The following is a 23,445-nucleotide window of genomic DNA, read 5'->3' on the forward strand; positions in this document are numbered from 1 at the left end:
TCTCCTGTATTAATACCAGGTCACTTTCACCATACTTTTATAGGCATTTTAAAACAATCAGCTTCGACCATTAAATACACTGAGTGTCATATGTCACCTCCAAATACTAAATCAAATTGATAACAATTTTAGGTAATGCAGTAGCAGTTAAGATCCATTTCAAGATATTATACCAATATGTTGCCTGTCTGGTTCAATTTTAAAATGAATGCAATGATAAAACTGTACCTGCACCAGAGTGTTTGAAACAGAGCCAGAAGCTCTGTACGCCTACTGCCACCCTTTGTGTCACCAAAAATGTCATGTCTCCTGGTTTCTGAGCAACTGTTTTAACCAGGAAGCTTGTTGTTAAACTCTGCATTGTAAGTTGCCTGGAATTGATTAACAGAACACGCAGAAAGGTGGTTTCAGTACTGAAATAAAAGAATTATGTTTCTACCATGTGCTGTATCACTGATATATGTTTACTGTCCCTCGAGTGTTTTTCAGACATTGGTCATAGCAGGGAACACATTTTAAGTGCCAAGTTAGGTTAAATTAGATGAGCATCACATTGCTCCTTACTCGGCGGGAAGCTGCCTTTTCTGTAGGGCAGGGTTGTCAAACTCATTTTCACCAGGGAACACATCAGCCTCGTGGTTGCCTTCAAAGGGCTGAATCTAATTTTAGGGCTTTATAATTGTAGGAGTATTTACATTTATACAGTCCTAAAATTATACTCGGCCCTTTGAAGGCAACTGCAAGGCTGATGTTGCCCCCAGTGAGAATGAGTTTGACACCCCTGCGGTAGGGGATGAAGCCAGCCCCGCAGTCCCCTGAGGTTTCCCTAACTGAGGGTGTTGCTGAGCAAATTCCAGAGAGGGTCCAGACCCTCAAAGAAACTGCATTAGAGCTACTTGCCAGCAGTAAACCTGGAAACAGGATGGAAAAGATCGACGTTATACCACAGAGTTTGTAACTTAGGGAAAAACCTGGACTGGGCACAAATGATAGAATATACCTAAAGCGATGTATACACACATATACATGGGAGGAATAAGAAACAGGAAATTGGAAAGGCAACAGTTTTTGTCAGTGAACAGAAGTATTTTTGTAGCAATGGTCTTTGCTCTTTTATATGCTAATCTGCTCAGGCGGTCACTCAAAGTGATATCATGCAAAAGAAGCATTTTTATTGTCACTTGGAGGGCAAGGACAGCCCAACAAATAAACGGGTAGATGAAGCCTTTCAAAGAACTTATGAAAATGCTTAATTGCCTTTTTTCTCACCTTCATTTTTCCTCTTTTTAGGTTACGAGGGCGTTTCTGAATTTTTCACAGATCTCCTGAACCACATCGCTGCTGTCCTGCAGGGTCAGGCACCTGAGGTGACCCAGCTAAACCGCAGCAAGCTCCTGGCTGAGCAGACCAGCGGGATCATGGACGAGCGGATATGCTGTGCTAGCACAGGCTGTCTCAGCGTCATGGGCAAAGACTCCTCCTGGATTGTGGAAAGCGAGACCAACAGCTCAGTAAAACTGCAACACCAGAGACTAGGCTGCAACTCGGCAGTGTCTCCCAGCTTCCAGCAGCACTGCGTCGCTACGTTGGCAACAAAAGCTTCTTCTCAATAACCTGCCAATGCCATGGACTGAGGAAAAGCCACAGGGATACAAATCGTGGTCCCCAAACCAGATCAGGCTGTAACAATACAATTCTGAAAAATGAAAAAACAAAACAAAAACACACAAAAAAGCAAAATAAAAAAACCCCTTCCATTTGATTTAACCTGATTTGCTGATGAAATGGACTGAAAGGTGGAGGGCAAGAAAGTGATTCAGATCCATTTTGTCAGATTCCAGTTGCAAATCTGTAGTGAGTTTACATACACGTGGGTTTTAACACTAGTCCTTTCATTGTGGGAGGGTTGCTCTTTCATTTCTATTGTTCCTTGTAATCACTGATGACCAGCATTTTCAAATCGGACCTCATGGTATCAAGAAGATAATAACGTTGAAATGCAGTGTCTGAATGTAACAGTGCTAGAGATTTTTGCCTAAAATATTCCCTGTTCCCTTTTTCCACGTAGGCCCTTGCAAAAGAAAGCTAAGACAACTTCAGTATCACTAAACCAAATCTCCTGAAACATTGACCAGTCAAGATGTTGGCAGGCAGCTTGCTGTGAAGCTGTGGCACTTTGAGTAGGATGGAGAAGGGTGGTTGTTCAGGGTGCAGAACAGAGGCAACCATCCGGTTCCAGCGTTGCAGTTCTTCCCCCAGGCCTCATTGCTTCCCTCAAAAGCAGCTTCTAACTACACTTGCCAACAGTGACACGTCTGATCCAGACAGGGTGCCGACAATTAGGTTGAGTTAGTAGATTAAATATCATCCTTTCAATCATCTGCTAGTGGTGAAATCCTAGAAGAGTTAATGGAAGCAGCTCATCTCTTAGAGAATTTAATTCTCTCTCCATTGCACTTGTGAGGACTCTGGGACAGCTCTGCAAAAAGGCGGGCAAACAGAGCCGTACGTTTTCCTTGGAGCAGTGCACCTGAGCTGCGGATCCCGAGGGGTGACACAGTTGCTGCCTTCCACAGATCCATGCATTTTGTTTTTCTTTTACAAATTAAATGTAAGCAGAATTATGTACCTTTGTACTTCTGTACATGACAGCTCTAGCTTAGAGACCATGTTATTTTGTTGGAAGCTGCCAGATGAGGCCATGTGGTAATTTACAATAGTGATGTATACTGTTTGCAAGCTATAGCACAGCCAAATTCTATCTGTTGAGATACACAGTAAACCTCCAATGTTCACCCTCTGTTGCATCTTCTGGCATGGCAGCATCTTCTGCTGTTGAGAATTCCTCCAACTTTTGCCAGTTCTGAACACTAAGCTGGGAATATCCAAGTCAGCGCTGAAAACAGAGACACTATTTTGGTATGGCCTTCCCTTCCCTTCCCTGTATAAGCCCTAAAATACATTTAAGAGGGATGGTGTTAAGAAAATTTCCTTAGTTAAGCTCCTAGCTTGCAGATGTGGGAATTTCTGTCTTTCTATAGCAGGTATTTGTAAAGCATCCATCGCTGCAGCATTTAATACCAGTTTGTTTAGTATCATGTGTTAGATACCTACTTGAAAGGATCCAGAGCTTCAAGGCCAGGTAGCCTGTGGAGAGAGGAGTAAACTTTGTAGAAGATGTCACTGCCCTACCTGATGGTACCAGTCCTGGAGGGGAAAAAGTTTTCAAGAGTGTTGTGTAGCAGTTCTTTTGTGTGAACAATGCTTTTTCCTGAGGACAGATTCGATTTGTTCCCAAAATGCCATTCTTGGGAATTTCCTGTAGCTGGAATCGGATTTTCCAGGATGACTTAAGAAGAGATTATTCCACCATATTTCTATAGGGACTGGAAGGACCTTATGAGTGTGTTGTCTGTTGAATTCCAGGGTGCACGTGAGTGCAGCCAACGTCCCAGACTCTTGCAGGTCAGTTCTGAGCTGGGGACACTTCCCAGCCTTTGGGTGCTGTGAGGCCGCCGATCCCACATTGTCAGCAGCTCGCAGGTCTCGGGTGGTCGTGGTGTGAGTGAGTCAGATGTACATAGGTGAGGGTTTATAAAGTATTCCTGATAGACCAAACCTTTCGTAAAGCCATGACTGAAATGAAATTGACAACTACAGTTTGTTTTTGTTCTGTTAAAAAGTGTTTTTATGTTAACGTGTAACAAAAGATACCCTCAGGAAGGAACTTGCTAGTGCATATTTTTGTATGGTACTTTCTTGTAACCAGCTGGTGGAGTGTTTATAGACTTGCCTTTTGCTCCCTTTATTACAGTGGCTTGGGTTTTTTGGGGCCTTTTTTTGGTTTTGGTTTGGGGTTTTTTTTTGGGGTGGTGGGGAAGAATCAATGATGTTAAAACTGGGTTAGTAACTCAAGACCTTTCAAACTAAGTATGTTTACACAAATCTGAGTGTTGGATCCAATGGAAATGTCTGTATGCTGTTTCCTAGTTAGAACATCAAATAAGAATTTTATTTTCCTGGCTGCCTTCTGAATTTTGGTTGGCCTATTTTGCACTGCTTTATTTCTCCAAAATAAACTACTGAAATATAATTGTGCATTTTAAACTTGTTTACAAATGATTGTTAGAAGTTTATTTTGTAATTCTCTGAAGGCTTGCAGAAATACTATATTTAAATATTACTCCAGACCTTGGCAGTAACTAGAAAACAAGTTTAGGTCATTGGTGTGATCGGTGACATTTTTCCCATAGTCTGTAATTTATTTTTTATTTATCAAATGTATCAGTATCACTTTAATATAGCAGGTGCAGATATGCAGGTACCTGTTGTGATGTGGCATTACAGTAGAGTTTTCACATAAATTACCATGCAATTGCTCTACTCCTAGATTTCCTTGCAGAAATTATTGCTATGACTTATATGCTAGAATGTTGCTAAATCACAGGGGCAAACTGGGAGACCAACTTTTAAAAGCCAAAACTGTAAATTATCAAGTGTCCAGACATACATTATTGCAAAACATTTGAGCATGTGTATGTTATTAAGCCTGTGCTAAAGTGCTTTTCTGAATTGCTGCCTCGTTTGGTAAGTTCAGGATAGTTTTAATTTGAGATAAGCTTCACAGTAAGTTAGTTAATATTCTGCAGTCTTGTCTTTTTTAGGTAGAGGAGTCTAGTAATATTAGACCGTACCAGAATGCCCTTGCTCTTAAAATTGCAGATAATCCGAGGGAGATTTTCCATAATATCTGTTTGAATTCTGTTATTGTGGGTTAGAAAAGGTTCTGCTGTGTTTTCGGAGGCATAGCTATTATTGCTGCGTTGATGGGAGCAATTATATCAAAATCAGATGGTTGCCAGCTAGCTTCTTAGGGATCTACTTCTCTTCTGCTTCACTGTTAGAAATCCACAAGAACACCCTTAGCTTGACTGGAATTTCTCCAGGTTTTGTGTCAGCATGCTGGAGAAGGAGAGGATACTCTGGTTTCCACTGTAATTATGTCATCAGCTCCAGTAGGTGAAGATTTTTCCCTGTTGAAGAGAACACGAGTGGTATCATTACTGCCTGCGATGCAAAGCCCTCACCATCCTCCTCCTTTTCTAGCTGACTTTGCTGCCTTGGGTTTGCAATGACTGCACCAGGAAGTCCCCATCATTACGTGAAAACCAGCTGCAGAAATGCAGCCTAACTGGGAGCACTGGTGCTGGCAGTTGTGGTTTGTGGAACGCAGAGCTGCCGCCGGGCCGATGCCCTTCTGCCTTTGGTTAACCACGTGTCTGGCTGCTCAGCCTCCGTGCTGTGGGAGCCAGTTGGCATTAAAACTGTTCAGGCTGCCGGAACGATAAAGCTATTTAATGATCTCCATCCTCAATGTGGGAATGTTTGTGCAGAGGAGGTCTGCAGCAGGTTGATCAGATGGAAAACCACCAATTTAATTCGTTTTCATTATAGATGAGAACCAGTTAAGAACCCGACCCTGAGGCTTCACAAGGTAACAAGAATTGCTCAAGATAAAGCCTCAAGTTCTCCAGATTAACTGCGGGCTATATCCAGCCAGGAAACAACCAGGTGGAGTAGTGGGTAGATAACAGTCAGGATACAGTCGGAAGGCAACAGAATAAATGGGGCCAGAGGTGTTTGATTTGGATGGCAAAAAGGAGCGAAACAAAGGAAAAATGCTTCTGATGTTGCCATCCAATATCAAAAATTCCAGGCTTATCAGTTCTTAGATTAACACTGGTTTCCCAAAGTCTTTGTGTGGCAGCAGTGACAGGTGAGTCAGGCTTTTTCACATTAGCATGCAGCCTTGCCTTCCACGGCTGCGTAGAAAATCTTGGATTTTGGTTTTTTTTTAGTGAATAGAGTCTTTTGAGTTTGTAGCAGTCTCCCCATGTGCACGCTTGCAGGAGTTCACTTGCATTGCCCTGCTAATTTTCTTTTCCTCTCTCCTTTGTAGTAAGAGATGTATTGATTTCTGTATTCAGTATACAATTACTTTATGGTGTTACAACTGTGTGTTTTGTAATTAGGAGTATGTGAAAATGCTTTGTGTAGATTAAAATATTTCCTTTAATATAATCTCGCTTTCGCAGAGAAACAGACACACCGTTGCAGATCACATTGCTGATTTTATTTGTAATATTGCTTTAATATCTATTTCAGAGGAATGTAACCTCCAGAAAAGTACTTTCCACATCTTCACTACCTTTCCTTTCCCTGTTCACTCTGTGTGGATCCAGGCCATCAACACTTGAGCTTTTGACCAGATGGTTTTCAGATCCTCCTTGGATCCTGTCATGTTTACGTGGCCACAGAAATTATTAGATTGTTGAAGTTTGAGAGGATCCAGCTATAAATGGAGCTGTTAGAGCGATTCCTCAGCAACACAAGCGCAATAGCATCTGTAGCGAGCAAAGGCCCCCAGTATTTCTGGCTGCGTGCGTGCAGGTGGCTGCTGGGGCCTGGCCCACCCCTGCTGCTGAGGGGGTTTTCCTGTGGAAGTGAAAAATCCACTGTAAGAAAACATCTTGTATCTGTGATGCAGAAGGAGGGCGGGGAGAGGTAGGGCCTGGGAGCCAAATCCTGGCCGGTGGGCACTGTGATACCTGTGGTCCAGAATTCCACTCTGTGTTTTATAGTAGCAACCCGGGGAGAAGTTTTCTCTTTCTCTCCACCTTTTCACCCTGACTCCACTGGCGCTGACACTAGCAGGTGCCCGTGGGCTACAAGAGCTCATTAGCAGGTGACCTTGCCCCGCATGCCATGAGGTTGCAGAGAGCTCCCGATGTGTTGGGCAGTTCTTGTTGATGGCCTGGAAATCTCTTGAAACTCCAGAAATAGCTGAAGTGGTGAATGGAGTTCATGAAAATCAGGTCTTCCTCTTCCATTCTTTTTAAGGAAACCCACATTTTATTTCCTTCTTCATTCTTTACACGGTAGTTTTTAGATATAAATTATTTTAACATTTTTGTGTGAAAAGACATATATACATATATGAAGTTATTAAAAGGTTGAGTATATGTTGAGTATAAAATAGTGACTTCTTTGTTTCAGATGTTAGCAGCCCCTAAAATTGAGCTGTTTATCCTCTTGTAAAGTGAGTGCTGTAAAAAAAAAATATTAAAAATAAAAGATGTATTAGATGTATCTTTTATTATTTATTTCTGATTCAGTATTGGATACAGCTTGCGTATACCATTGTGAGAACCACATACTAAAATGCAGTTGTTCTTAAAATGGAGTAACAATGTTTCCTTGGGATCCCGACAATTTTGAGAAAAGTGGCCCTCTGGATGTGAATAGTGTTGGATTTTATCCTTCACTCTCCAGTGTCACTTCCCACCTAAGCATGGCTGAATCTTGGGGACCATTTTGTGTATGTACTAAGTTTTGCAAGTTCATAGATATCTGTGTTCAAATCCAGCTGTACAGTGTTAACAAGCTTGTCTTGTGATTCACTTCAGCCCAGTTCACTATGGTTTCTGAAACATAATTCCCATTTTGTACTTAAATTTGTATAGAATAATATAAACCCTTAAAAGATGGCTTACTGTAAAAACCAAAAATACTTGCTATTTGGCGTCTTACTTCAATTGCATGACTGATCAGACAATGGAGATGGTGCTTTCATCTAACAGCATTGATTTCAATAATAATACATTAATTTTATCTTCATTTGCCAAGCACCTGTTTTGGACAATGTTTTCGTTTCAACGGTAAAGCAATATGCAGTAGGTATTGTGGCATTCTCTCTGTAATTGTTTTGAAGACAGAATTGTCCCTTTCCAACACGTAATGGAAATAAATGCCTTATAACAAGTTCTACTTTGCTTTCTCTTTATGGTTGGGTAGGGCAGCGAGGTGAGCAGCTCACCGTGGGAAGCCTGTTTTTATGAGCATTTGGTTTTCACTTCCTTCCCCAGAGCAGTTGTTTGCGGTTACTTTGGACCTCCTTGTACCAGCACTATGAGTGAGCAGGGCTGGTTTGGTTTTGTTCTGAATTCTAAGGCTAGTGGGAAGTTGGCTATTTCTGTCTTAATATAAAACACGGGTAAACATCGCTTGGATTCAGGCTACTGTGGTACTTCGGCATTTATGCCTAGCATAGGCTTCTGGGCTGACTCTTCCTGCATCATCCTGAGTAGGGAATTCTTGATTTCTCAAAACCTAGCAGGATTTTTAATCAGGATCCTATTTTGACCAGTGCAGGAAAGAGAACTCTCACTCAGCAGCATCAGATCTCGAAAAGCCACGAGCCCACTGAGCGAGGGCACTCGTGCAAGCCCTGCCGGGGGTCTGCGCCTGGTGCGGAACCCAAGGCCGAGCCCAGCCGGGCTGAGCCCTGATGCTGCGCAGCGGCAGCGCGGCCGGCCGGGGGGACGGCGTTTCGGAGCTGGTGAGGCGTTCTCCCAGGCCCAGAGCACTGGCCTTCATCTTTCTCTTCAGTCCTTGGGTCCCAAATGTTTGTGATTACTCGATTATCCAGTTAAGACAGACTTTATAGTAGCTCCATCAAATAATGTTATTTTTCCTCGTGTTGATTTTGCAGCAGCAATAGAGTCATTCTGTCTGCTGCCACCATCCTTTCTGGAAAATCTTAGGTCTAACTCCTTTGGAGACAGCTGCTTTTCAATTGGGAAGTTTTGATTTCTTGGGATTGGGTTGGTTTTTTGGGTTTGGGGTTTTGTTTGTTTGTTTATTTTGGCAGAGGCGAGGTGGGGTGGGTGGCTGAGGGTTTCTCTGAATTTATTGTGACATGTAGAACTGAGTTTGCAAGGGGCTGTATGGGCGATGCTACTGGCAGGGACTCTGACACAAAACCAATGAGCTGCTGTGTGGCTGCCAGGGCCGGGGCGAGGGGCACTGCCCATTCCCCCAGCCACCCTGGGGAAGCTGCTCTGGGGGTGGAGGTGGGGGGGACAGCTCTGGACACCCGCACCTCCTGCATCAAGGGCACCCCACATGTCCACCCCCAGTGCAATTCACTCTACAGGCAACAGCGCTGATGTGTTTAGCAGAATAAAGGAATAAGTTGAGTCCAAAGCCTGACAGCCATTCCCTGAGCATCTCAGCTGTTCTGTGGGCTGCAGGTGATGGGAGATAACTTTGAACCAGGGGGTGGGATACAGCCCTGGCAGTGGGATGCTCTTTTCCTCTCCTGCTGGTACATGTAGGTAGTTTAAAACCTTATGATCAGTGTTCAGAGGCATTTGGGGCAAGTTTTCCCAGCCGAGGCACCACGCGGTGTCCTCCAGCTGGCACACAGCCTGAAGCCCAGAGGATGGGGAAAGTTCTGCCTGTTAGTGCTGAGCCAGCAGGACACCACGGCTCCCACGAGCCAACGCACAGGAGGGGCATCCCCTACGGACCAGCCTCACCTCTGGGGAACACAGACCAGTAGTTTTCCTCATGACTAGCCTATTTGGTTTTTTGTTTGGTTGGTTGGTTTTTTGTTAACCCACTCATGCATTGTCCAAATAGCATGGCTTGGTCAAGTCTTGCCCCAGTGTTTAGACTTCTGATTTCTCTCGGTCAACCCTGTGTTCATCGATGAACTACAGATGTGACCGATGTCTCACTGAAGCACCCAGCACACCTGGCATCGGGGCTGGGCTGTGCAGCATCGCTGGGCCCTGGCGGGGCAGAGAGGGCCCCACAGTGCCCGGGGCCACAGGGAGACGTCCTCAGTGCTGGGCCACGGTGGGCAGCAGTGGTGTAGCCCGGGTAAGGAGGGAAACGCCATCACAACGGGTCTGTGGCGAGGGGAGGCCTCCGTTCTCCTCCTCTCCGCCACGACCATACAAGACCTGCAGCGCGCCGACAACCGAGACTGAAGCTGCCAAAACAAAGGAAGGAACCCACTACAGTTTTATTTTTCCTTAGATAAATTTTTTATATAGAATATATTACAGTCAGAGTTATCAGCTTTTAATCAAAAGATAACAAGTTATTGCAGTTTTTTACCCAGTGAAACTACCGGTGGAAGGAGAACTTTCTAGAAAGCTGTCTTGTCTTTTAAAAAAAAGAGGGAAAAAACCCCCACCCAGACAGAAAACACACGTGTAGGTTGCGCTTTGCACCCACCGCTGCCCAGCCGGGCGGGTGGGCATCCATGTGGACAGGGGAGCGTGAGGTGAAGAAGCGGCTATGGGCACAACACTATGGAGAGGGAGGCAGGCCTGGGCGCTAGTGAGTTGTCTTCCTAGGCACAATGCTTCTGCTCCAGCTTAATTGCTTTTAAATCAGGAAATGAAAATGCGCTGGGGACGGAGGAGGGTGACGGCGGTGGCTTTCACCTGCACAGGGCGAGCCGGGGCCCTCAGCCTCGCCTCAGCTCGTGCAGCTTGTGTGCGACGCGCTCCAGCTCAGCCTCGATGGTGGCCAGGCTCTCCAGGTCCTGGTCCTGCAACGAAAGCCCAGGACACACGTCAGCGGCCACGGGTGGGCAGCCCTTGCCCCCCAGAGCTATGGGAAGCCTTTGCCTGGGCGCTCACTGTCAGTGACAGCACAAGCACAGCTGCATCTCACCCCAACCCCTCAGCCCATTCCTGCATTTGCTCCTCTGGACAGGTGGTGTCTGTGCTCAACGTTAATTACTCCTATCCTCACGTTAAATTGCTGCAGCTGGTGATGGGGACAAGGTACGTGATCCCCATTCTTCCCCAGCGCCGCTGCCAGGCAGGGCAGCCCCCGACAGGCCTGTCCCTGCAGAGCACGGGGCTGGAGGGGGTTGGCCGCCGGGGAGCTGCGGCTGCAGCGGGTGCTGCCAAACAGCACTGGGAGCCCGCACCGAGGCAGTGGTGTCAAACTGGGACAGGCAGTGGTGTCAAACCGGGATGGGCACTGGTGCCTGTCACCTGCGGCAGCTGCAGGATGTGCCCCGCTTCTGGAGAGGACGGCAGTGTCCCCTGTCTCCATGCTGTGCTGCGTGTCCACATGTGCTTCCAGCACCAGAAGATGCTTTTCCATTTGGGAAAATAGTGACTGAGGAAGCTATCAGATTAAAGGCTCAAGCAGCCCTTCACTTGGTGACTTTTCTACAGTGGTTCTTGTGCGTTTATGCCACCACCTGAAGCTATTCTATTTAGCGAAGGTACTCAAACTTGTAACTGCATGCCTTTGCCTGAACTCCAGTCATACGCAATTGCCCCATCTCGGTGCCAGCCCCAGCCCTGCCTGTCCCCCACAGCTGTGTCACCTGGGGCTCGCTGCAGATTGCGTGCTGGCCCAGCACAGCAGCAGGCTCTGTGGTAGCAAACTTAGGGCTGCCAGTGCTGAAAGTGCCTTATTCTGCTGGCAGAGCTGAGGTGACAGCCCCTCTCCAAGGCAGAGGGAGCAGAGCCATCAGAGCCATGCCGCTGCCTGCAGCAGCTGCCAAGCACGGGCTGACACTCAGCCACCAGCCTGCACTGCACGTGGCTGGTGCAAAAAAAATAATGTAAGTATGTAAAAAAAAAAAAAAAAAAAAAAAAAAAAAAGGGCTTTTTTTTCCTCATCCCTGAGCTATTTTCCTGAACAGGTAAAAAGTCACCCAGACTCTCCGCAGGGCCCTTGGCCCAGCCCATGGGAAGGTTCTGGCTACAGTGGTGTGCTGAGCCCTGGCTCAGCACTCGTGTTCCCTGGCTGTGCCCACACTGGCCTCACTGGCCCAGCCACCAGCCCCATAGCCCAAAAGCCCGGAGACGGGACAGAGTGGCAGCTGCTCTGACAGAGCCAGGCCCTGTGCCTCACTGCTGCATGACTGGTCTGATGCCTCCTCACCATCTCCCAGAGGCCCTGATCTATTTTTTTAAAAAAAACACCAAAAAGTCTTGTCACAACTGTAAACAGTTTTTCAGCCTCAGCAGCCTCCTTCCCAGTCCCTTTTTGGCAGCTCAGCTGACCACCTTGCAGACAAGGCGCACCCCAGAGGGGCTGGCAGGGGCGAGTGGGCATCAGCCTCCTTGGGGGAGACATGTGGGACGTGAGCAGATGGTGATGAGGAGGCAGATGGGGCAGGTGTCCACCTCCTCATCAGGCAGCTGCTCCATCCCGGCTCAAAGCCAAGATATTTGTCTTTGCTCTGAATCACCACAACTGGAGATGCCCTCCCAGCAGAGGGTGCTGATGCTCAATCTTTGGGCAATGTTTTGGTGTCTAAGGCAAGAGGGGTGTTTCAGGCAAGAGAGCTGCAGCAAATCAGCTCCACTCACCTGCTGCCCCAGTCTGTTCCTGGGGACCTGATCGTGGCTTTTCCCAGAGCAAACACCCACAGACTCCATGCCCGGCCCCACCATCCAGCCCCCAGCGCTATCCCAAATAAACATCCATGCCTGGAGCTGGGCCTCAGCACAAAGGTGAAGCTACCACCCCTGGCTGCTGGGGAAGTGCTGAGCTACCAAACTGCATCATGCAAGGTAACAGGGCAGGAGGTCTCTGACTTTGGAAGCCTGGCTCAGATGTATTCACATAACTGTCAACCATTTCCACCCCAACGTCCCAGCTCTCTCACCAGGGTTACACCCTGGTTTGCCCCTGTAAGAGGTCTGACACTACTGACTCCATCCCTGAGCCAGGGAAAGTGTTGTTCCCTTTGACTTGAAGGGGCTTTGGGACACAAGACCAAACTCGAGGCCTCAGAGACAGCTCAGGTCACCGTGTCCAGCACGGACCAGTGCAAAAGTCCTGTCTCATTTTTAAGACTGTCTGCAGCAGAGGATGTTTTTGCACTATTCGCTGAAACAAGGAGAAAACCTGAAGGCACAGACAGGTGCAAATCTCAATAATGCCCAGGGCTTTATGGCTAAAAGGTCACCAGGCATCTCCCTAATGTCAGAGAGAACTGATGCTGGCTGCATAACACCAAGGTGCCACCCACATCTCCAAGCATAGTTTGGATTCCCAAGTAATAACCAAGTGGGATTTATTCTTAAGCTTACATACACCAACCTCTGTTCTCCTGTTCGCACTGCCTTCCTCATCCTTCTTTTCTTCAGGCATAGGAGCAAGTGGAAAGCCTCCTTCACTGCTGTCCTCCTTTGAATGATGCTTCCAAGACCTTCTCACATTTTCCTCTGGACTACTGAACTCATACTTGCGGGACCTGAATGCCATTTTCATGGACCTGTCCGGGTCTTCCTCACTATCATTTTCCTCCATGCGCTTCTTTGAAGTCAGCTGCTTCGCCAGCTCATCCATTTTGTTCCACCTCTTGGAGTCTTCCCACTCCCTGGAGGACTCCTCCTCCATCTCTTCACTTTTGGCATCCCTGGGCTGGAAGGTGTCCTCCTCCCCCTGCATCCCCTCATCCTCCAGGCGATGCCTTCCTCCTCTCAGTGACCGGGGCTGTTCTTCCTCCTCCTCCTCCTCAGAGCTCCTCCCATCTTTGCCAAATCCCAGAGCATCGTCATTATCTGAAAGAGCATTAAACACAACAGTGAGCACAAGTGTCAACCCGGCTACACTCCACCTCTGAACTGAGCCTTCAGGGGCAATGTAAGGTGAGTTTCCTGACTTAGGCCCGTATTCCCAGGATTCTGGAAATGCCCGCTCTCATGTCACCACATCAGTAGCAGGGCTTGGAGGCAACAGACAAACACCACATAGGAAGTTCAAGAAAAATAAATCAGTTGTCTCCAGACACTATGAAAACTGAGCAGCAGGCAGCTGCCGGGTCTGTGTTACCTGCTGTGCGAGGTCAGGCGCTCTCGGGGGGATCTGGGTGCCTGGCAGCAGGGGTGTGTCTGCAAACCCAGTAAGCACCTGCCTGAACTTTTAGGCTTTAAAGCCTCTTATCTGTCTGTCGCAGTTCTCTCAGCTCACCCTGGGTAGGTATCAGTGCAGTCGTCTGGGATACGTACTGTCATCTCCCTGCATCTCCTCAGCCTCCTCATCCTCCTCAGCCAAATCAAGTGACCTCTCTGCTTTGGTAGGGTCCTCCTCCGCAGCATCATCTCCCCCGTCATCCTCCCGCTCCACACGCTCCCCTGCTGCCTCCTTGCTCTGCTCCCGGCCCTGCCTGGATGGCTGCTCTCCCTCGTCCTCAAGCTCCAGGCTGTCCCTGGGGCCTCTGGGCTGCTCCTCTTCATCCCCTTGCTGCTGCTGCTCATCCTCGCTGGAGTCTTTGCTGATGTGGTTGTCCAAAGCTTCATCCCGCTGGGCATCCTCTGCGCCTCTGATCTCATTGCTCTCCACTTCCTCCCGATCGCCCTTCTCTCCAGGGTCAGCATCCTGCAGTCTGGGCTCCCTCTCCTCCAGGCTGTTTTTTCCCTCTTCTCTTGAATCCTCATTTTGCTGGGTTTTCTGTGCTTCCAGCTCAGCCAGGGACCCTGTGGGCTGCTCCTCGTCAGGGCGCTCCCCTGCCAGACCTGCAGAGGGAGGAGCAAGAAGCAACACCTCTCCTGAGAGCTCATTTCACAACCAGTGAAGCCCATGCATTTCTTAGGGAGCTTCAGCCCCGCTCAGCAATCTCCTTAACCAGCCCATGGATACTTCCACAAATCACTTCAACACACACTTGCGTTCAAGCTGCTGCTCTGCTGGAGAGCCTCACAAGGCTGAAGTTAAACATATGCTGAAGTGCTTTGCTGCAGCACAGTCCTCATCACGCTCTCCTGAGACGCCAGCAACAAAGTTGGCCAGCATGAAACCAGATCGCACATAAAATGAAATTATTTAGGAGTGTAATATGGCACTTGCACAGCTCTCCCTGCTCTGAGAGCTGCGCTGATATTGCACCCTTATGTCTCCCACCAGGTTGAAGAAGGAGCCAGCGTGTTTGCGGTTGAGCCACAGGAAGAGGAGGCCAGCTCTGCTTCTGCAAAGCAGCTACTCAGTAGGGGCTTAATGTGGGCTGGGTATTTGCTCTTCCTCATGTCAGAGGCTGGCCTCTTTTAACCTAATTAGCCACAGAAATCACTTTGCAAAAGAAAAGATGGGGAACTGAAGAGCCGTGGGAAAAGCCAGATGAGTATGGAAAGCCAAGCACAGCCTCAAGCAGGGCTGAGGAGTCTGCCGGGGTGAAGGGATGCAGAGAGCCGGTCACGCAGGCTGGTGACCACCAGTGACACTGTGCTGGTGTCACTGGGCTGCCTGCAGGCCTGGATGGCCCAAAGTGCCACGCTCCATCCTTATGCAGTTTCCACACTGCTGGAGTGAGAGGTTCAGGTCTGCCCTGGCAGGAGAGAGGCCCAGAGCCACCTGTCCTCTCCCTTGGCTTTTGGCTGTGCTGGCTGTGGGAGCAGCCCTGGGGGAATTGCTCCTCATCACTTCGGGCAGGTTTGGGCTGACGTCGCATCATCGCTGTGCTGCTGCTGCTCAGCCACCTTCCCAGAGCCCACTCGAGACCCTCTGCAGGGGTGCTGCTGCTGGACAAGAAACCATCTCACCCCACATTGGCATCATCTCTTTCTGACGTGGAAAAAGGAAAGGGCCAAACCCTCCTTTCTGCTACACTGCCTGTCTCTAGCCTGGCCACAGAAACATGACAAGGGGAAATCCCAGCTGAACGTGGTCTTTCTGAGATGCAGGTTGTTTGTGTGGGTGTGTGCACTGTGTGTTTCCAAAGTTCAATCTTTCCTTCAGAGCCCCATAACCTAATATCTTGGATGCCTGGAAATAAGGGTGGCAGGAGCAGACTCAGGTTGCTCTTCCCTGTATCACAGAGTCTTTCAGTACAGGATTTCCCTGGCTGTGACTCATTTTAAGCATTAGGAGTGAGTGATGGTGTTGGCAGCAGGGGGGGAAAGATCAGTATCAGTTTGGTAACTTGACCATCACTGTAGCTCAGAAATTACATGTTGTTTAAGCTGGTAAGTAAGAACAAAGCAAACACAGGGTTGCTTGTGTATATCGGCAGCAGCATCAAAGGAGACGTCTAAATGGGAAGCAGATGGACATATCAAGGCTGTTAGAAAGAACATCCTTGTTTACAGCCTGACCTGGATTTCCTTGGGGGGGAGGCTGACACTGACCTCTCTGCTTGTTCTTGTCATTCTGACTTTCAAGGACTTCAGAAAGTTCATCTTCAAAGCCACTGTTTTTCTTCTGCTGCTGAGTTCTCTCATTGGCACCTGCATCAAGTAACAAAAAGTAGGGAAAGGCAACAGCCCCTCCTGCGTTTCAGAAAGTAGAGGTAGGAAAATAGGTCTGTGCCCTTTATAATTATATGCATATTTTCTACAAATTTAGACAAATTAGCCAAAGGGCAGCTGTGAGGAGAGCTGAGACTGGAGAATACATGAATCAATTCCAGTAACAAAGCCACCATCAAAACCATCATCTGCAAGAAAGAAAAATGTCTCTAAACAGAGAAGCAGGGTTGCTAAGGAAAACTAATATTAATGGAGAGCTAGGGACCTGAGACGCTGAACTGCAGCACATTGAGGCTGACAAAAGACTTAAGCATCAGAGTATGGAAGGATAAAAATTGTCTGCTTCCAGATGCTGTCCATGTACCTCTGTTAGGTGAGCACTGAGAGCCCCTGTGCCCTCCTGCCTGGTGGTGGGGGCCCCTCTCCCAGGAGGGAGGAGCAGCAATCATTCTTGCTCAAGGGATGGCCCAGGGCCCCAAGGGCGCACACCTCAATCTCTGGGATTATGGAGCCAGCTTGACAAAAGCAACACTCTGGAGAAAGCGCTGTCTGAAGGCAGCACGAGCTGGAGGTCAGAGCACAGCTGTCCTGGCAGCCCGCACTCCCCAGGCAGCCCATCCCAGTGGGAGCTGCAGGCCAACGAGCCCTGTCTAACCCAGCTCATGCCCTGCTTCTATACCTTAACGCAAAGGCAAGAGCCAACAGTGTCAGCCCAGTCCTCTCTAGCCCTAGATGGGGAGGAGCTGGATGATGTGGGTGGGCTCTCCAGCCTGAGAAAGACCAGCTGCAGCCAGCACAGAGGGGACCAAGATAAATAACTTTGCTCTTCCCTTGAGCGACATGACTCTCCCATCCCAAGTCACTGTGATCTGGAGCTCATGTTACTCTAGGACAAAATGGTGTGACGGGCTCAAGCCAAGGAAAAAGCAGAGCAAGATGCACCTCTGCAAAGCAAATCCCTTCCCGTGGACTCCACGCTGTATGGCACAGCCTGTCTGACAGCTGAGCACCCCAAATCACAACCCTGGTGGGCCTGGGCAGCAGTACCCCAGCGCAATGAGGAGGCCCAGGTCTCTCCTGGATCATCAGAGTATCCACAGAGCTGGTCTGGGCTCACTGTCCAGCTGGCCCCTTTGCCAGTGGGATTCTGGCAGTGCCAAAACTATTGCTTTGGGAGCTGCACGGGGCTCTCTCCTAACCTTGACTTCCTGAGTTTTCCCCCTCCCTCCTCCCTGCTGCCTCTGTGGCTTTCCTGCTCTGTAAGCCATCCCTGGCAGCCATGCCACACAGGAGCAGGGCACAGGGATGCCCTGGCAAGGGAAGCCTGCCAGCCAGGTTACCTCAAGGAGAAGGAGGAGAGAAGGCCAGGAGCTGCTCTCCCTGCAGCCTGGGGAGAGCCCTGTTGCCTCCTCAACTGGGCCACCAGGGCAGAGGAGCCTGCACTGGCTTTAAAGTAGCCTTGTCTGGGACCTGCACACCAGCTCTGGGGACCTCAGAATAGCCCTTTCTCCCCTTGGACATCCCTCTGTACAGCTCTGCGCTGCTGCTGCTCCCACAGTGACAAGCGGAGAGCTGCCCACACCTCTCCAAACCGAAGGAAATTGCATTCAGCCTAAGGCAGCCAACAGGAAAATCCCCATTGGGAGCTTTCATTTTTGGGGTTTTTTTTAGGTGCAAGTCCTGCTTGATGCTCAGTGAAGTTTCCCTTATGCCACACCTGGGTCTAGTGCTAGACTCCAGCTGCACAAACAGTGAAGGTTTTCCTCTCTTTCATTCTAGCTTGAATGCTGGTGGTTATTTGTTGAATGAAATTACAGAATTTCCATTCAGGGTTCTCCCACCCCAAAATGCCTATACTCTGCATTGCCACCAAGTTACATTGAGAGTCATTTAAATAATCAGATGCATACTGGAGTTATTATAAGCAGAATTCCTACACCCACTCTGCCAGTCTCTACTGGAAGTCCTGGAACTAGATTTCCTAGGGCACATTTATATGATGTCGAGTTAATGTAAAATACAAAAAACCCCAAACAACAAAACTCTGCAAGGGGCTACAACAGATGAAACCCCCTCTTCCCAAATAACTGTAGTGAAACTGTACCTTGAGCTGCAATTTCCTGAAGCTCCTTCAATAAATTTTGGTGGCGAAGGATGGAAATGATTCGTTCATCTGCAATAGGGGAGACTTGGTACAGAAGGTCATCAAAGACAACATCCCCCCTCGCCCAGAAAATGAAAAAACACCCCAAACACCACCTCCCTCTTGGTTTTCTCTCTCTTGGCCTGGTTTGCTGCCACATTTCTTAACCTTGCGGTTAAGATGACAGGAAGGTCCCATGAAAACAAAGCAGCTTCCCATCACCCAGCGCCTCCCCTTGCTGCAGTGCCAGCCTGATGAGCAGTGACTCTGTTACTGCTTCTGGGGCCTGGTGCAACCCGATGGAGTGATGACAAGGAAGGTGAGTGTGTCAGGGACCCCTTGGCAGGTGCTAGAACATATGTCAGGGCAGGGCCAGCCCCTGCCTGTGTCTCTGCCAGATCTGTTCTTGGTGATACCCAGCGTTAAATCTGAGCCTGTACCTCCTCTGAGTGTTTCTAGGCATTCCTCACTGATTGGCAGGGGGTTTGGCTTCGATAAAGTATCAGAGATAACCTCTACAATGCACTTCATCACCTAGAAAGAGACAAAAATACACATTAAAGCACTGCTTTATTGTCTTTTTTTCCTCAATCTATTTGTTACCGAGGCTAAAACACAGCAGATGATGGCACAGATCCTCTTGCTTTTCTGATTCAGCCAGAACTGAATGTTCGGTTCTTGTTCAACCTAACAGAGGAACAGAAGGTACCTTCCAAAACTGAGAAGTAAGCAAATGACACATGGCAATGGGAAGAGATTCTTCAGCATGACACACACTTCAGCTGAGGATGTCACGACTCTGGCCCACCCCAGAGGCTGGGCACATGAGGAGATTAAAGGGGATCTGCATATATACATAAAGAGCTCGAAATCATCTGCTTTTAAGTCAATATATCTCAACCTGCATCTCATAAAAGGGCTCAGTGGGAGATCGTAGACAGCAACAAGTGGTCAAGCTCTTCAATAGGTGACCTTGAAATCTTGCAAGCTATTCGAGACCTGAGAGGAGCACCATAGTTCAACTGCAGCCAGGCATGAAGGGTGACATAAGGTAAACTGTACTTTCAAACATAGACGAGAAATACTGCTCTCAAGCCCTAGAGAAGGACAAGACACTTTGAAGAAGTGTTTGCCCTTGTGCTTGGTTGTTCAAGCCATCTATTATAGGCTGGAAGAGCTGTTGACAGAGGCAGGTTATCTGAAAGAAGGGAAGCTCCCGCACTTCCCTCCAAAGCATTTGCAACTGCTCTAGGAAGCTTCCCAGACAGGATGAACTCTGGGCCTGCCCTTTCCAGCAGCCCTTTCCTTCAGTGTAAAATGAGAAGCATTATTTATCTGGTTAGTCACTTGTACTGAGATTGCAGGCCTAGCTCTTCACCCATGCAAGTGCATCACCACTGATCCCACAGGGATCAACCAGTGCTGTATTTTTAGTAGGAGAACAAAAACCAGAGGCACAAAGGCAAGGTGGCACCTCTGGCAGAGGGGAAGGCACACTGAGACACACCACTGGGAGCCCTGCTGTGTGGTCATGGTAGACCCAAATGGTCACACAGGAGAGAAAGCAGCATTTACTACAGTCCAGTGCTACTTAGTAGTGCGGGAATTGGGCTGCTTCATTCAAAATGATGATTTACAAAGCAGCCCAGAAAGTATGCAGGGCTCACAAGTGCCTGTGGGGGAAAAAAAAAAAAAAAAAAGGGCTAAAATGAAAAAAGGATTCAAATAAGCCTTGGGGGCAAGAAATTCACTTACTGAACCTCTTTGACAATTTCTGCAGGCAGCCCTAAGAGTGCTGACCTCCCTCCCAAGGTGGCATTCTCTGGAGAGCAAAGCACTGTGGCTGCAGTAGAAATTAAACATGAGACAGCAATTCCCAGTCATCTACAATGTTGCTCATTCAAGCAATTGGATGTATTCATTGACCAGCCAGAGTGGGCAAATTTTCACCCTGTGTTAGGAGGGAATTTTGCAGATCACAACCATAAAATGCTGAACTCTTAACTATTTACACAGTTTGAGTGGTTTGTCTGTTGGATTAAAAATGTTACAGGAAAGACCTATCAAAAAGAAAGCAGGAAAATTCCCTGGTATCATTCTGCTGTACCACAATCCACTGATATTGATTTTAGATGACTTTGAGTCACTACACTCTGCCATTAAATAGAACAAAACCCAGATTCTGATACTTCCCTTCCATGCTACCCAACATTTGGAGCCATTTATGGCAGCTGTATTTCAGGCAGCTTCAGAAGTAAAGACTTTCTCAACATGAGAAATAAGAACCTGGTCCAATGAAACACTCTATACAAGCTTTTTGAAGACCTCTAAGCTGATCTGAGGTCTTTGTCTGAACACAAAGAAACACATCAGTCACCACCGAAATACAGCCAGCTCTGTGAAGGAACTTTGCAACATAAAGAAATGAAGAGTGCGGTCATTCCACAGCACTCCTCTTGGCTTTTTGTGAGACCAGGTCTTGCAGAGTGAGACTTCACAAGGTCATGAAATAACAGCCTGCATCAGGAAATGAAGGAGATCCTTTCCAAATGAACGTAATTAATCCAGTGCAGAAACTTGGACTGGAATTTTGCCATAGCTATCCTCTAACTGTGAGCATGTAACTAGATCCTTAAGAGCTGTTCATGCTGTCCCTACACAGAAATATCCAAAGGATCATGTCCTTACAAGGATAAACTTCACCACTTTGGAGCTTGGCTGTGCTCAGGCTTTTCTGAAATGTGCGCTTGTAAGTGAGAAATAGTGTCCTTCAAGCAGAAGAGTGGGCAAACGACAGAGATATTGTAAATGATTTGGTCGTGTTGAGCTCCCCATGGAAAACCCTTGGTGTAAGGAAAGCCTGGTGAGCTGTAAGGAGAGGCCTGCAGATGCTGACTACCCATTTTACAGCCCCAACCCACCCACAAATGCTGGTGGCACAGAGCACATCTAGAGCCGTATGGTGTGTAGGAAGAGCTGCAGTGCTCACTGTTGTACCCATGTAATAACATCCCTGGCCTGATCTGTCCTGTGAGACGAGGACTTCCTTCACTGAAATGCTGTGTCTCAGAGGGTGGTGAAGGTGGAAAAGCCTTAATGGCTCTTTCCAGTTGCAGCAAAAATCAAGAGAAAGGTGTGGCCTGTTTTTGTTCTCAGCTAAAGCCTGTGCCAGTGCAGTAGGCAGGGAAGGGACAGGCTTGGGAGACAATCCTTCTTTGATGGAAGTATTCCCATGGAGTTACAACAGCTCCCACAAAAACTAAATATGGGTTGCTGGGAAGTGCCATGTTTTACATATTGTGGAATTGATCTCATTAGGAAAATTGTGGAATTAATGGATTGTCCCACCAGATGCGCAATGAACATCCCACTCTGGCATGGCCAGTTGAAAGGGCCAGTGCCTGCCCTGAGTCCTCTGCCTCACTTAGCAACACACAGCCTGATGCAGGCACCCAGTGGCTCACAGCTCCTGGCTCAGCCCCAGCAAGGGCTAAGCAGGCTAAAGGTCTTAAAGCAACAGCTCTGCAGGCCCAGGCACATCTGACAGGACACAGGGAAGTGTATTTCATGGCCCTTGCCCTGTAGGTAGCCGTAAGCAGAAATACTGTATGATGGAAACTGTTGCTGAGAGTGACATGAATGTGCTCTCCCCTTACTGCTGCTTGGGGAAAAATATTATGTGGCTAGAAGATTTCAGGAAACAGAGACATTCAAGAAGTAGAGGAGAAAAGGCTGATGTTCCCTTTCTGGACATGAATTTCTGTAGAAATCTTAATATGGGCAGCTAAAAAATCAGCTAATCTGAAAGACTACAGACATTATAATATCAGGGAGGACTGTCACAAATCAACACAGGCAAACACACCTATCCAAAGGTGCCAAGAGCCCATTGGGAGTGCACACACTTGCAAAGAGCAGCTATGAATATCAGAAAAGTATGACCCAAATGTATGCATAGAAGCCTATAAAAGAAGGCTGGAGAGGTCAGCCAAGTCCTGCACTGCTTGCAGACATCCAGACAGGCTGAGCAGTGGCTAAAGACAGATTAGCAACCTGAGAGTAGCCAGTTGCCTGTTTTTCAGGAGCATGCATGTTTAAGTAACACACCACACACATACAAACACAGATGTATACACACCCCCAAACACACACAGTTCCAGAAATGCCCTTTCCTGAATCACATCTCCCCCCACTCTCCCCTGAGTCACCTCCTGTCGGGAGCTTTGAAAAGCTGAAAGTAGGAGGACTGGGAAGTGTTATATCCAGCCCCCATCCCCAGCCTCACCATTCTCCTGACAAACTTGTTTGGTCCTTCTGGTACATCCTGAGGGACTTCCCTGCTGCCCAGGTGCCCCAAAGGGGATGCACAATGGGTAAATTCTGATTGGGAGGGAGTGGAGGTGGGTCAATCCTGCTGTAGGGATCTCATGCAAATCCCTGGCACTTCCTACAGGGCATTTCGGTAGGGGTGGCCTAAAGCCAGCCAGTTAGGTGGATATTAAACATCACATCCTCCAGCTTCACTTGCCCCTTTCACTATAGGCCCATCCTTACCTTAGTGTCCCCTTTATTCATGTCATTTGCCACGGGAAGGGACATGGCTGTAAAATAAGGAGAGAGAAAAAAAAAGAGAGCTTGTTATTCACCTCCACTGGGAGAGGGAAGGGAAGGGAAGGGAAGGGAAGGGAAGGGAAGGGAAGGGAAGGGAAGGGAAGGGGAAAGTCAGGTCCCCAGGGTGGCAGTGGCCGGTGCCCCGTCCCGCGGCACAGGCAGGGCCCAGGGGAGCCTCGGGCAGTGACCTTGCGGCGGTCGCTGTCCGCGGTGCTGAAAGGGGGTGGGCCGGGGCAGCCGCTGTCCGCGGTGCTGAAGGGCCGCGGCAGGAGCGGAGTGGGGCAGCGCCGTACTCCGGCTGCGGGTCCCGGGAGCGGGGGGACACGGGGGGACACGGGAGCACACACGGACTCCAGCGCAGACCCACTTACCCGGCACGGCCAGGAACAGCACGGCCAGCAGTCCCGGTCGGCTCATGGTGCTGGCGGGACAGAGGGAGGAAGAGAGGGGCAGAGGGTGAGTCTGTCCCTGGCGCGGGAGCTCCAGGCGAGGTGCCGGCGGGAGACCAGCACCGTGCGTGTCTATGCCAGTGCCCTGGCCGAAGATCCCAGATGAGGCACTGCAGCAACCGGCTCAGTTATATATCTCAGCCCCTCGGAAATGGCGTCAGGAGGAAGC

The 23,445-nt window shown here is 48.5% G+C and overlaps 2 protein-coding genes across 2 annotated transcripts in view; one reads left to right on the forward strand and one right to left on the reverse strand.

Moving 5' to 3' along the window:
- Window positions 1–7,776, forward strand: part of ITPK1 (inositol-tetrakisphosphate 1-kinase) — a 149,731-nt gene extending 141,955 nt beyond the window's left edge. The window contains exon 11 of the mRNA XM_065636543.1: window positions 1,291–7,776. Within this exon, the coding sequence (XP_065492615.1) occupies window positions 1,291–1,613 (323 nt within the window). The 3' untranslated portion in view covers window positions 1,614–7,776. The remainder of the gene's footprint in view (window positions 1–1,290) is intronic.
- A 2,545-nt stretch (window positions 7,777–10,321) lies between these two features.
- CHGA (chromogranin A) lies at window positions 10,322–23,244 on the reverse strand. Its single transcript, XM_065636716.1, has 8 exons — window positions 23,199–23,244; window positions 22,771–22,817; window positions 18,657–18,750; window positions 18,178–18,246; window positions 15,954–16,052; window positions 13,842–14,348; window positions 12,931–13,394; window positions 10,322–10,405 (listed from the first exon to the last, which is right to left on the reverse strand). Exons 1-8 carry the CDS (start codon window positions 23,242–23,244, stop codon window positions 10,322–10,324), a joined length of 1,410 nt encoding a protein of 469 aa, XP_065492788.1.
- Between the last annotated feature and the right edge of the window lie 201 nt (window positions 23,245–23,445).

Source organism: Caloenas nicobarica, chromosome 5 (genome assembly GCF_036013445.1).
Source record: "Caloenas nicobarica isolate bCalNic1 chromosome 5, bCalNic1.hap1, whole genome shotgun sequence".
NCBI lineage: Eukaryota > Metazoa > Chordata > Aves > Columbiformes > Columbidae > Caloenas > Caloenas nicobarica.

Excerpts from the sequence above, each read along its gene's own strand:
- CHGA (XM_065636716.1), bottom strand. The coding sequence starts at position 23,244 with ATGAGCCGACCGGGACTGCTGGCCGTGCTGTTCCTGGCCGTGCCGG. Across the intron at positions 14,349-15,953 it reads TGACAAGAACAAGCAGAGAG|GTCTGGCAGGGGAGCGCCCT; the intron begins GTCAGTGTCAGC and ends CTCCCTCTGCAG. Across the intron at positions 10,406-12,930 it reads GTGCGAACAGGAGAACAGAG|GACCAGGACCTGGAGAGCCT; the intron begins GTTGGTGTATGT and ends CTTTCGTTGCAG.